Raw genomic sequence first — 14,299 nt, forward strand, 5'->3', positions numbered from 1 at the left:
ATTTTGAGTCCACACTGCCATATAATCCAGTTCAGTGTGGATTTTATACAGCTGTGTAGAAGGGGCCTCATATAATCCAGTTCTAAGCAAATAATATAAGATTACAAATATAATATACTAATTACTGTGGTATAATAATATAACAATATAATCTGGAAAATCAGGACAGTAAATAAAGAGTAGCACTCTGAAAACAGGGAAATTCTATACTGGAAAAAAAACATGGCCAGCTAACACCTCCCAACAAAGGATTCCCCCAGGCAGGAAGCAGCAAGGCTTTGAAGCTGCAAGGCCATTAAATGCTAATCAAGGTGACTAATTGCAGCATTCATACTTGCTGCACCAAGACTATTAATTGCTATTCAACCTGGGCAAGGTAGAAAGCGACCAGGCTTGCAATTCAACCAGACCAACAAAAGATTAACCTTGGTAGAAGGCGGCCAGGCTTTGAAGCCACGAGGCTACTCTGTACTGTTGGAGCTGACCAACCAAAGATTCCCCTAGGTAGCAAGCATCCAGGCTTTGAAGCAGCGAGGCTATTCATTGTGATTCTAGCAGCCCCAAAAACCATTCCCCTGGAATGCAAGTACCCAGCCTTCCAAGCAGCAAACCTATTCCATTGTATTCCACCTCACCAAACAAGGATTCCCAAAAGAAGAAAACAGCCAGGCTTTGAGGCTGCAAGGCTATTCACTGCTATTCCACCTGGCCAACAAATTATTCACATAAGCCACAGCAATGCGTGGCTGGGCACAGATAGTGTGTTCAGTTGTCTTAATAATATCAGCAAAACATTATCTAGTGTACACTTATGGAAAATATTACCCTGCCTCTGAGGGCCCTTCTTCATTGCCATATAATCCAGATTATAAAATCAGATTATCCACATTATTATCTTTGAACTGGATTATATGAGTCTACAGTGCCATATAGTCCAGTTCAAAGCAGATAATCGTGATTTTATATGGCAGTTTAAAAGTGGCCTGAGACTAACAATCAAATATGGTGAAATAAAGATGGTGTCAGGTTTAGCATATAGTGGAACATTGTTGTCTCTTTCAATCTTAATCCTGTAGGAAGTGGATATTGAGAAGTAGATTGTACTTAAATCCAGAAAATACTAATCTTATAATGGTGCATAAACCCCAAGATCTTGAAGCACCTCTATTAGTAGTGGAAATTACAATTTTGACTTTCTAAAATTTGCAGACTCGCTTGCGAACTTAACTCCTTTACATTGCAAAGGTATTGGATGCTCACTCTTGTGAGAAAGTTCACCTCTTTCTCCTAGATGGTAAAACAGCAAACATAATGCCTGCTGCTGCAATCTTAAGGCTTGTTCTGCATTGCACAGCTGTTGTTCTATGATGAAAGTGAAAAAATATTTCTCATTATGGGAAGACCTGTTGAAGGTTCCTGGATTCATACTGATTTTTATAATATTTAGAAACAATTTTAAGATGTGATGGTGAAGGCTTTCATGGCTGGAATCACAGTGTTGTTGTCTGTTTTCCAGGCTGTATGGCCATGTTCCAGAAGTATTCTCTCTTGATGTTTCGCCCACATGTATGGCAGGCATCCTTAGAGGTTGTGAGATATATGGGAAAACTAAGAAAGAAGGCCTGCCATACATGTGGGCGAAATGTGAGGAAAGAATGCTTCTGGAACATGGCCATACAGCCTGGAAAACACACAACAACACAATTTTGAGATGTGCTCATTAGCTTGCCCTGCTTGTGTCTTTTCTTGAGTTCATCCTGGCCATAAATATAAACATTTTACAAGTATTATTGATGTATTGGATTTGTATGCCTTCCTTAAATAGATGCAATCTTCCCATTTTCAGAGGGGAGTGGGTTATAACAGAGGTTTCTCACAAAAAGGAATTGGGAGAACAGCAATTTCCCCATGCCCTCTACAAGCTCAACACAGCTTCCGCATTGTTCTAAAAAGTAGGGGACTGCCACAAACAATATTCTGGGGAAATGGGGATTGGAGACAATTGCCACCATCCAGTTTACCCCAGTGGCATTAGAATTCCACTGAATATAATTCTAGATCTGATCGACTGTGTGTGAATGACATAGTCTTATTTAGAGCCATCACTGGGTGATCAACAACATGGAGGTTTTCCCAAAGCCCAAGCCTGTTCAGGTTAGAATTGAAAACTGACTGGAGGCATGGTTTAACTGTTTTACACCTTTTCTGTTTTTTTCTGTTTTGGGTTAAACATACTTTGAAACATAGTACTGGTCCAGAAGCATCGGGATAGGGAGGGATGCAAAGTTCAACAATTAAAATTAAGTTAAAACGAGAGCGGTGATGAACTGAATGCTGCACTCTAATTGTGCCATGAGAGTAAAGGTGAACATTTTGAGTCCTTTCCGCAACCGTATTTGTGCATGCAATGTGAATTCTTTTGATTTTCTGCTGGTTAAGAACATTTGCAGTTTGGTGGCTTTTGCGCTTTCTTTCTCAGTTACATTTGGCCTTCACAAAAATAGTGTGTTCTTTAAGGATTGCTTTTTGCATAAATTTTTGGCATGTCCAGTGGGCACAGTTTTCTATTGATGCAGATGATAGCTGTGTGGAACCCAACAGAAGACACTTTAAATAGCTTCCTTTTGTTTTTCATGCCTATAAAGTCAAATTATGTATTAAACCAGAAGGTTGGTGGAGAGTTGACATGTCATTCTTCACTCTCAACTTCCAAATCCACCTCAAAATGGAAGTGGAAAAGAAACTATATGGTTTCTATGGCAGAACAAATGAGTAGACATGCAATAGATTAGTGGTTCTCAACCTTTAGATCCACAGATGTTTTGGCCTGCAATTCCCAGAAATCCTAACAGCTGATAAACTGGCTGGGAGTAGGCCAAAACACTTGGGGACCCACAGGTTGAGAACTATTGCAATAGATAGATACCCTGAAATATCAGAACAATCAGTGCATTTGCATGGAAAGTGATATGATGCTCAGTATCTTTTCCAGGGTAGATTCTGTTAACTTCACTGTTGGAAAAGCAAGCGATTCCAAGTGGCACTGATGTGATATGGCAACATCAAAAGTGTCAGCATCAGCAGTGTGGCTACAGGAAAGCTTTCTACTAAAACGTGAGATCATGCAGAAAACTGTGGACTTGGCATAGTCATTTTAATACCACTTGGCCTGTATGTTTGGCCAAAATAAGAAAATACGTAGTTGTATAGAACACCTTTATTTGAAATTAGAGTTCTTCTCCAACCTTTGAGCAAAGACTTAGGCTATTTCCATAACATGCAGAGTAATAAATAATTACATATTAATAATTGTTCTGCAAAAGTCTGAGCATGATGCCAATATTTGAGCATTGGCCTAAAAATGCTGGTTTGAATAATTGCTCAGCCATAGAAACCCACTGAGCAATACTGGGCAAGTAACACTCTTTCAAGAGGAAAACGGAGGCAAACCTGCTCTGAGTAAATCTCACTTAGAAAATCCTTTGATAGGTTTACCTTAGGGTTTCCATAAGTCAGAAACAACTTAAAGGCACAAATTGTTCTGCATTTTCATTATCTCTGAATTCTCATTATTTCTGAGTTCTTCTCAATCCTGTATCAGTTTACAGGCCTAAGCCTACAGGCCCATAGCTAGGGGAGAACAGCTAGTCCTTACAAGAGTACAGTAGAGTCTCACTTATCCAACACTCGCTTATCCAACATTCTGGATTATCCTACGCATTTTTGTAGTCAATGTTTTCAATACGTCGTGATATTTTGGTGCTAAATTCGTAAATACAGTAATTACTACATAGCATTACTGTGTATTGAACTACTTTTTCTGTCAAATTTGTTGTATAACATGATGTTTTGGTGCTTAATTTATAAAATCATAACCTAATTTGATGTTTAATAGGCTTTTCATTAATCTCTCCTTATTATCCAACATATTTGCTTATCCAACGTTCTGCCGGCCCGTTTACGTTGGATAAGCGAAACTCTACTGTATTAACTACTTGAGCATGGCCCAAAACTGCTGAGATGGAGATTTAGATTCACTGAAAGCCAAGGCCATATCAACCTAATTAGTGTTGAATCAACATAGCTCTGCTGATGTTGATAAATAAAACACCTGCTTTTTGTTAGCTTGCATTATTATCAGTATTTCATACTATATTCTGAATTCAGACTAGCAACAGTTGTCTGTTTTTTATATGCAGAGCTGAACCATTGTGTATTCTCCCATTGCATGATTGACAGCAACAGTGTCATAAGTCTTATAAAGTCTATGGTTTGATTTTGAGTTTTCTTTTTAGTGCTGTAACTTATTGGATTTATCTTCCTGGTTGGTTGGTTGGTTTATTTGTGCATGGCATTATGTGGATATGGATTTTAAAATGAAAAAAAAAAATACATGGACCTTCCATTGATACTGAAGTGCCATTTGTCTTTATGCACCTAGGATGGAAAGCGGATGTTTGGTACATACTTCCGTGTAGGCTTTTATGGGACTAAATTTGGAGACCTTGACGAACAAGAGTTTGTGTACAAAGAACCAGCAATAACAAAATTGGCTGAAATTTCCCATCGACTGGAGGTAAGATTGCCCCAAATGCACAACAAAAAGTTTGGCTACAGTTGCATGGGAGTGTAGAAATATGCAATGTGTCTAAGCTGTAGTGTAGTCAAGTCAGGAAACTTCCATAAGGCAGTCAGCTCAAGGGTTACACAGCTCACCTGAGGCACAGGCTTGTCTACATCGTTTTAGTATTTATAGAAACATAGGAAGCTGGTCGTCCTTCTCCAGGATTTCAGGGAAAGTTCTTTCCCAACCCTCCCTGGAGATCCTTGATATTTGCTGTTGATCTCTCATCCAAGTCCTAAATAGGTCTAACCTTCCTTAACTTCCAAAATCAAATGAGACCAGGCATGTTCATGATTCATAAGCACAATATGGGACAGAATCATTAAATGCTTGTGTTTGTGTATGCGTGTGTGCATGTGTGTGTGTGTGTTGAATCAGGACGGAAAAGAATGGCACTGAAGTCTCTGGTGTACCACTCTCTGAAAACCACCCATGAACCATGTTGTCTATGGGATTCTAAAATTTACTGTTCTTTTTAAAACTTATCTAAGCTCATGGATATTGTTCACATACATTTAAGGCTTCTTCACATTCATATAGACTAGAAATTATTTTTAAATGAAAACCTGAAATGTCCAGAATGCAGAGTGCTGTATACAACAAAATTCCACACTTGTTTCAGGATCTGATCATACACTGTGGGAATCTGGAAAAATATAGACCTCACAGCGTGGCCTAATTCATGCTGTGGCCCTTCATTTTAAGTTATCAGATTTGTTGTTCTTTCCACTGTCAAAGTGCAACTGTGCCTCTTAAACTTTCGTCTTGGTTTCTTGCCTCTTCTTTATTTTGACCCTCACCACATTTTATTGATTTTTTTCTCTCCCATGGAACAGAATAAATGAGATATCACATGTTTTGACAGGATGCATTTTGTAGTCCTACATAGCTCCAGGTTGGTCTCAAATTGTTTCTTTGTAGCAAGAAAGCAACATTTATAGATGACATGACAGGATTTGCAGGTGTATTATCGAATTGTTCAGAAAACATGAAGAAAGTAACTTTACCTTAAATGCTTGTGTGTGTGTGTGTGTGTGTTAAATCAAGACGGAAAAGAATTGCATTGAAATTTCTAGTGTACCAAACGTCCCACTCCCAGCTCCCAAATATAGAATGGCAATAGTAACTGTAGGTTATGTTATACACAGAAAGTAGACCAACTGTTACCCTCACTATAGTTTACATTGCAGTACTACAAACCCAAGTCACCCCATGGCCTGTGGTCTCAGCCTTGCTGTAACACCAAATTGATTGACTGATTATTTGATGGGATTTATTTATTGCCTGCTGACTCAATTACCCTCCCCTCAAGTGAACAATGGGTAAAAGCAAGTAAAATATGAAATGCATAACTAAAAAGCAATTTAAAACACCCTGAAATTCCTTGTTAAAAATAGTTCAAAATCCAGACAATTAAAACAGTTTAAAAATCCATAGTCACCAGGACATTATTTATCAATTCTTTCTTCTCTTTCTTTTTGATTGTCATAGGTTACAGTTGAATTTCATGTGGTTTCATTAAGAACTTTTACCAATTTTGGCTTTTGATTCTCCTTTATTATGTCATGTTTTATCATTTTCAGGGATTTTATGGAGAACGGTTTGGTGAAGATGTTGTGGAAGTGATTAAGGATTCCAATCCTGTTGACAAATGTAAATTAGATGCTAACAAGGTGAGAAATTGTCAACAAGCATCGCATTAAGGCTGCATCTTTGACCTTGTTTGGATAAACATTTTAGTATATCAGTACCCTAGTTCTAGTCCATGCATGATTACACTCCATTTTCCAATAGAATCAATAAGAGGATAAGATGGGTTATGCCAGGAATTTTTCCACTCAAGGTCTCTCTAAACATATTATCTACATGCCTCTTTCAATCTAGACACAGATAACAGGCTTCTGGAAATTCTGTTGTAGCAATGTAAACACTCAATTGTCTTGTTTTTCTGTATGAGGAGGAGGAACGGCAGTATTTTTCTCCTCACCTGCAAGACCGGTAACTGAAACAATATTTACTGAGACATTTATATGAAACTGAGTATGTAGCTACAGGGAATGGGCTGGAAGAACATCCCCTGCCTAACTTGCTGATATGGACAAGATGCAAATATGAGAGATATGTCAAGAGGGTAGAAACCAAAAAGAAGGAAATCTGGCTATTTTTATGTCATTAGTCCTAATTTGGCTTTTCTTTACCATGAACATTGTGATCATAACTGACTGATACTCTTTACCACTGGTCACAAAGATTTTTGTTCTCTACTAGAACTAGGGTTATAAGTGAAAGAGGTCTATGAGTAGGTTCTCGATGGCTGGTTAATGCTTTAGAACAAGTATCCTCAAACTGCAGCCCTCTAGCTGTTTGGACGTCCAACTCCCAGAAGCCCTATCCAGCTTGTTCAGTGATCAACAATTCTATGAGTTGGAGGCCCAAACAGCTGGAGGGCCACAGTTTAGGATGCCTGCTTTAGAGAACTTTGAACTATTCTGACTGGCTTTTATGAGAGCTGCGGCAACTGATATTTTGTGACATATTTGTATTAGGTCTTTAATATGTTCAATACTCCTTACTAGTTGATGTTTCTGTTTCAGGCCTTTATACAAATAACCTATGTGGAGCCTTACTTTGACACATATGAAATGAAGGACAGAATCACCTATTTTGACAAAAACTACAATTTGCGGCGATTCATGTACTGTACCCCCTTCACTCTGGATGGCAGAGCCCATGGGGAGCTGCATGAGCAGTTCAAGAGGAAAACCATCTTAACGACTTCACATGCTTTCCCTTATATTAAAACCAGGATAAATGTCATTCACAAGGAGGAGGTGAGCCCTGTACATGCATTATACAATAAATATATTTGGGGGACATGCTTGAAATAGAGAAGAGAAATAGTTATGAAAAAAATGTCTTCACTATATTGTTTCAGCTAGTTGTTCACTGGCAACGTGTTGGTTAGTACCAACTTTTTATTGTGTTAGAAGCCAATTGAGCAAGTCTCTTCTAGTGTGAGAGAATCAGCCGTCTACAGAGATGTTGCCCAGGAGACGCCCAGATGTGTTACCATCCTGTGGGAAGCTTCTCTCATGTCCCCACATAGGAAGCTGGAGCTGACAGACAGGAGCTCACCCCATCTCACAGATTCAAACCGCCAACCTTCAGATACTTGGTGTTGACACTAAGACTGCAGCAGTGGTGGTCTTCGTGTCAATGCCAAGTATCTGTCTTAAAAATGTTGATTGTGTTTGTTCCAGTATTGGTAGTTTCTTGTAGGTCAGAGCACGGTACAGAGTAACTCCCTGTTATTTTGGTGTGCTACAATGCTCCAGTGGGATTCCTTCCCAGGTAATCCTCAGAGTTTGAGATGTTTGTTCTTAAGATGAAAAGCACACGTTGTGTTTTAGATGGATTAGGAATTTGCTGGTTTCCCCTGTAATAGGCAGTAAGACCACCTAAAGTTTTGGAGAGCTTCTGGTGGTATCAAACAGCTATAACTGTAGTGTGTGTGAGCAAGTGAAAGAAAGAATTTACTTCATGGATGTAAAACAACTTTACACAATAACATAATCACAAAGGTGGAATGTTGCTTTAAAAAAAACTCAGTCTGAAATTACCTTGAAGGCAGGCTAGGAGGAAAAGTGCATACACTGCTCACTTGTCATATTTTATTGCTCCAAAGTCCCACCTCATACACTCAGCCAGCAGTGTTGAAATGGTTTGTTGAAGGAACAGCATTAGCCCTTGCTCACCACCATTCAGACAGCCTTTAAAATAATGAACTCCTCCATATACAAGCTCCATTCATGTTTTCTCTCCCTCCAAAAGTGGCATGTCAGACAATCCTATAAGGGGGTGGGGGAGAGACTGCTGATGGGAGTGACTGTAGCTGCCTGTATATACTATCCAATATCAGTTTCTCAAACTGTGCTTCTCCAGATGTTTTGGACTTCAACTGCCACAATCCCTAACAGCTGGTAAACTGGCTGGGATTTCTGGGAGCTGAAGTACAAAACACCTGGAGGAACACAGTTTGAGAAACACTGATATTATTGGCACATTGGAAGTAAAGATGAGCTTCCCAGTGGATTACTGCCTGTGCTTCTTTGGTGTCAATCCTTCACATCTCTGCCTGGCTGTCCAGCTGACAAGTTGTTGAAGCATAGTGTTGTTTGAAGTTTATTCTTCAGAAGAATCCAATCAGCAGTCAGTCAATACAAAGAGCTGCTACCACCTGCATTTTTCACAAATTGTTTTTGTTCAGGTCCAGGTTTACTATTGTAGAAGTTCAGATCTCTTAATTCTTGAAAATTAATCAAAGAATGAACTCACTGGGAAATTTAGGCAGTAGCGACCATCTGGCCATATAACAGCCTGGAAATTGCCTGCTCCAATTTTTCAGTAGCACTCTACATCTAGTGATGGGAAGAAAACAGCCCAGACTTCTCCTTTTTTAAAAAAAATAAAAGACCAATAGTGGAGTCCTATACTCAAATGTTGAGTGACAAGAAAGGTGCTCCAAGAACATACCCCAAATGTAATGTGCTTGTAACCTTGGTAAAGACTCCCAAATGATTTCTTTTGTTTTTTGTTTCCTGGATGTTTGTCTTCTTAGATCATTCTGACACCAATTGAAGTTGCCATTGAGGATATGCAGAAAAAGACCCAAGAGTTAGCCTTTGCAACCCATCAAGATCCAGCAGACCCAAAGATGCTCCAGATGGTGCTACAGGGTTCAGTTGGCACAACAGTAAATCAGGCAAGAGAACAAGAGCTTACATTCATTTCAGATGCATTATCACTGTTGTTCTTGCTCATTTTTACTCATTGTCAAACATGACTTTGTAATAAAAACAGTAACAATAGGCTTATCATCCTGAGTAGTACTTTGATGGGAGACCACTAGCACATACTAAGCGATGTCTATATTTTAGAGGAAGCAACTGGGAAAACCACCTCTGAATATTCTTTCATTAGAAAACTATGAAATACACGGGGTTTCTATAAGTCAACTGGTACTTTAAAAGCAAAGACATTTTGCTGGAAATATCAATTCAATTTTTACAGAGGATGAAAGGTCTCCCTGTGCTGCTTATCATCTAAAAATATCTGCTTTTCAAATCCAGGGACATAAATTGGCCCCCAGATATATCACAGTTACTTGTCCCTATTTTAGGGACAATTTATCCCATCTATTTGGTGATCATTGCATATCTTAAGGCCTCTAGTGTTTGGGTGCCCCAAGAAATGTTGAATTTTATGAAAGGTGATTTTGACGGCAAATCTGCAGGAGAAAATAAGCAATTCTTCCCTTCTTCATCTTCTCTTAAGGGACCACTAGAGGTTGCACAGGTTTTCTTGTCTGAAATACCCAATGATCCTAAACTCTTCCGTCACCATAACAAACTGCGGCTTTGTTTTAAAGACTTTACAAAGAGGTAATGTATTGTTACTCTCTTTCTTTCCAGTTGTTCTAAATATTCATGGTTGATACAGAGTGTAGCTGGGGAGGGAACTGAGGGCATTGCTCTCCCAAATAATAATCCTGCTCCACAAGTATCTGGCACTGCAGACACTGAGACAATAAAAATGTTCTTAGAACTCTCATTGCTGTGTTCCCATTCCTTGCTAATTGTCCCATGTCTCCTTCTTTTGAAAGGGACCCTCCTTTGAATCCTAGTGTCTTCTAATATAGATGAAGCCTAAACACTTGGCATTTATTAAGTATCATAAATACCATATACCCATTGCCAATGACTTGTGGGTGCCTACATATATCTGGATTTCTCCATATGCAAGGGCACCCTGCTGTCTTATATAAGCAAGAGACACTTGTGCTTATGAAGCTCTGCCATTGTCTACAATGCCAGAGATCTTCATATGTAGATAGCCATATGACCTGTGAATCAGTGAATTGATATCTTAAATGCTATTGAACAACTTTAAAGAAGCAAGATTTCCATGATGACTTGAAAACATTTCCCCTTGGAATGGAAAGGTTGATGTATTATACATGAAAACCCAACTTTAGCTTTGTACTCACACTGTCCTATTAGCAAGTTCCCTTGATTATGACGGAATGGGCTTCCAAACAAGCACAATTTGTATTTCAGGAAGGTTAAGTGTGAGTAAAGGGAACGGGATAGAGCTCTCATAACTGGTTTCAGTGGGCAAGGTAAGCTTTTCATGTTTGCCCAGTCAGATTATTGTTTTTTCCACTAGGTGTGAAGATGCTCTGCGCAAGAACAAAAGCCTGATTGGCCCAGACCAAAAAGAGTATCAGAGAGAGCTGGAAAGAAATTACCACCGTTTAAAGGAAGCACTACAACCCCTGATCAATAGAAAAATCCCCCAATTATACAAGGCTGTACTTCCAGCTGCTTGCCACAGGTCATTCTAATGCTATTTTAACCCTTTTCCTTCTCCAAGTCCTGCTGAATGAAAAAGATCAAGGGAATATACATTGAAGTCTTCTACCTGTCCTGTAATAAAGGTGTTGATAATTTCTTTGGTTGGGATTAGGAATTGGCTTAGAACTAGCTTTATTTGATCCAGCAATTCATAAAGGAAGCTGTCACTTCCACAATCCCTGGAGACTTAAGGGTGTTGTAGTTCAGAATAGAAAAACTGGTTGAGTACTAGTTTTATTTGATCCAGTAATTCATAAAGGAAGCTGTTACTTGGAAGAGGCATTGTTTGGCCAACTTCCATACTCCCTGGAGAATTAAGGGTGTTATAGTTCAGAATAGTAACTTTTCTGGATTTAGTCGTTTTTAGCTGGTACAAATTATAGGAGTTTCAAGTACACAATTGTTCAAGAAAGTAGACAACAGATATTCTATAAAAAATGGACTTGAAGCATTTCCAACAAGAATCCAACAAGCTTAAAACAACATTTCACAGGCTAATACTCCATTGAACAGCAGAGCATTCATGGATCTAGAAAAGGCTGTTCACCTGATTGCATGCTAAATTTCATTTCATGTCTAATAAACATAGCAGAAAATGTAAATTTTATCTTCAAAGCAGATTTAAAGTGTTGTTTCTATAAGGTATTTAATTTGGTTCTGAACCTATGTAAAGTGGGTTTCTTGCTCAGAACCATATGGTTCATCAGCCTTTAGCATGACACTTGAAAATGAGCTTGAAGTCCTCTTGATTTCAGATCATATCATGATGAGTATGTTGAAGGTAGCAAATGCAAGAGCAGAGGCGGACACTTTAATGTTGTGGAATATTATCCTGCACTCAGAAAGTGGGACTGTTATCATTCACAGGATGGAAGACAGTACCTTACCTCATTGTTTTTTCCTCCCCAGAGATTCCTTCAGCAGATTGAGCCTTCGCAAAATGGACCTTTAAGCACCTCAAAAGCACTTAGGGTTTTTAAGGTACTGAGCAAGAAAGTGCAGTGTTATCAACATCTGGAATTTTTTTTAAAGTTTTATTTGAAAATAAAGCTTTGGACTTCATTCTGGACACCTTGAACTCTAGCTTACATGGAAGTTTTAAGTGGCCAAATTTTCCTTCTCAATTGTCAAATATAGACTTTTTACGGATTAAAAAAACCTGTGGTAATAGTATGCAAAGTACTGGTGGGATTGTCAACACACCTGTTTTATAAACTGTTTTTTAAATATTTGAAGGTACTCTAAATGCATCAAACATTATTTATAGCATTCCTTAATTTTAAATTTGCGGATTTTTTTAGTTCATATATTTAATTTATATTAGGAGCAGATGCATTCAACCCATTTCTCGTGTAGTGTTTATTTTAATGGTACCATTAAATATTGAATGTTTACACTTTTCCATGGTGCATTGGCTTTTTAGTTCATATTTCTTTATCAGCAGAGGTCCTTCAGAAAACCGTGGTTGAAAATTATTAAGCAAGAGAGCTTCCATTTGTCATTTCCATTTTCTATCTGTATGTGGATTGTTGTCCTGTTTTCTTCATGCTTCGTTGATGGTTTCATGGAATAGGAAGGCTTGAGTTTATGTATTGAAGCCACAGGTAGGAACAGGTGGTAAAATATTCTCATATTCTACTTGGGCCAGTGGTTGTTTTCCCCCACCCCTCATTTTCCTATTTGGGCACAGGTGAGAAGCATGTGAGCCTCCAAATTTCATTGAACTGCAGTTCCCAGTAGCTGTAGGCAACATAGCCAATGGTGAGGAATGCCAGTAAATATAATTCAACATCTAGAGAGCTGTGTAGGATGTGTTGGTAGTCAAGACTAGTGTGTATTGTAGGAAAATGGTTCTACTTATCAGGGAGAAATTCAGAGAAACAAAACTGATCAATACTTTCATGTCTGGTTAGTTTGCAGCCACTGGGGTAGAAATACGGGCCTTATATGTGTCGTCCTTTAGTGAAGAAGCTACATTAGAAATTGAGTTTGTTCTAGAGGACATGACTGGAACCCAGGACAGAAGGCAGCACAAACTGAAACATACACTAAGTTGTTTCAGCAGGAACCCTGTATGTGTTCGTACTAGATTCCAGTTCAACCCTTTATGGGAAACAATGTGACTGATCAACAGGAATTGGATCCCTTAGCTTAGGAAACAGCTGAATGCTATATCCAGCCCTTCCTGTGAGAAATTTCCAGTGCAGCTATCAATCTCAGTGGTTGTTTCCTGGTAAGTTCACATTGGCATACTTTCAGTCCCCATATAGCCCTAAGGGATGAGTAGACAATACATCATTAACACAAAAGTCACAAGTCTCTGATCCCAGGTTACACATTTGTAACTGCCATACAATATTCTTAAAAAGTGGCCTAAATCCAGCAATGCATGCCTGCTGACTCCTGTCACCAGAACTGAAAAGGGTGTGATGTTCCTCTGCAAGCCCACCATGCATCCACAAATGTGACCTAAGAGCCTGACAAACCCTCAAAGCCAGTGGTCAAGTACTGCTGAGGGCAGTAAGAGAGGGATAAGGAAGAAAGTTGTTGGGTGTGTTTGGGGGGGGGGGGGGAATCTGTCTCAATATCTTACAAATTTAAGTCAGCTACTTTTATAAGAAAACAAAATTATTCAGTGGTACATAAAACGATCAGCTGAAGATAATGGTCTTAAACCTGAAGATGCTTCTAGCATGTTTTCTTCAAGTTATTAAATTTTCCTATTTGCAGGAACTTGTCATGGTCAATCGTGAAGCATGGCAACTATTAGCTGAAACTAGTTGACCCCCTATATCCACAAGTTCTTCATTCACAAATTCAGCTAGTCATGACTTAGAAATGTTCAGGGAAGAAAATTCCAAAACCAAGGCTTGATTTTGCTGACACCAAGCATTATACTGATGTGTAAGCAGACCCTAGTTTTGCCCCTCCTTTCACTTGGCATGGACACCTGGAGACTGACCTCAAGAAAATGCCTCCATACCTCCAACTGTAACTACATGGGAAACTCCTTAAGGGAAGCCAGCCTATTTATTACTTTTGAGATTAATAGCGTTTTTAATTAGTCATAGGGGGGGGGGGGGAGTAGACATCAGAATAGGTATCAGAACACTAGTACTATATAGGCTTGACGTGCTAACTCCTGTATATTAAAGACTTAGGAAATTATATTTGGAAAAATTGCAGTCTTAGAATCCACAATTGTTGGGATAAAATCCAAGTAAGTTTGATTTAATGATTTAAATTCTGTAATCAATTCACC

The 14,299-nt window shown here is 38.8% G+C and overlaps 1 protein-coding gene across 14 annotated transcripts in view; it reads left to right on the top strand.

Annotated features, from left to right (window-relative positions):
- Positions 1–12,436, top strand: part of dock7 (dedicator of cytokinesis 7) — a 144,537-nt gene extending 132,101 nt beyond the window's left edge. For 7 of the 14 annotated variants that reach the window (XM_062978244.1, XM_062978246.1, XM_062978247.1 and 4 more), the window contains 7 exons: positions 4,442–4,576; positions 6,208–6,297; positions 7,219–7,455; positions 9,243–9,386; positions 9,959–10,065; positions 10,850–11,017; positions 11,947–12,436. In XM_062978244.1, the coding sequence (XP_062834314.1) occupies positions 4,442–4,576; positions 6,208–6,297; positions 7,219–7,455; positions 9,243–9,386; positions 9,959–10,065; positions 10,850–11,017; positions 11,947–11,989 (924 nt within the window). In that variant the 3' untranslated portion in view covers positions 11,990–12,436. Of the gene's footprint in view, positions 1–2,247; positions 2,365–4,441; positions 4,577–6,207; positions 6,298–7,218; positions 7,456–9,242; positions 9,387–9,958; positions 10,066–10,849; positions 11,018–11,946 lie in introns of those variants that run through there. The other 7 variants (XM_062978248.1, XM_062978245.1, XM_008109333.3 and 4 more) reach the window with 4 other exon arrangements.
- Positions 12,437–14,299: the final 1,863 nt, after the last annotated feature.

This window comes from Anolis carolinensis, chromosome 4 (genome assembly GCF_035594765.1).
Source record: "Anolis carolinensis isolate JA03-04 chromosome 4, rAnoCar3.1.pri, whole genome shotgun sequence".
In the NCBI taxonomy this organism is placed as follows: Eukaryota; Metazoa; Chordata; class Lepidosauria; order Squamata; family Dactyloidae; genus Anolis; species Anolis carolinensis.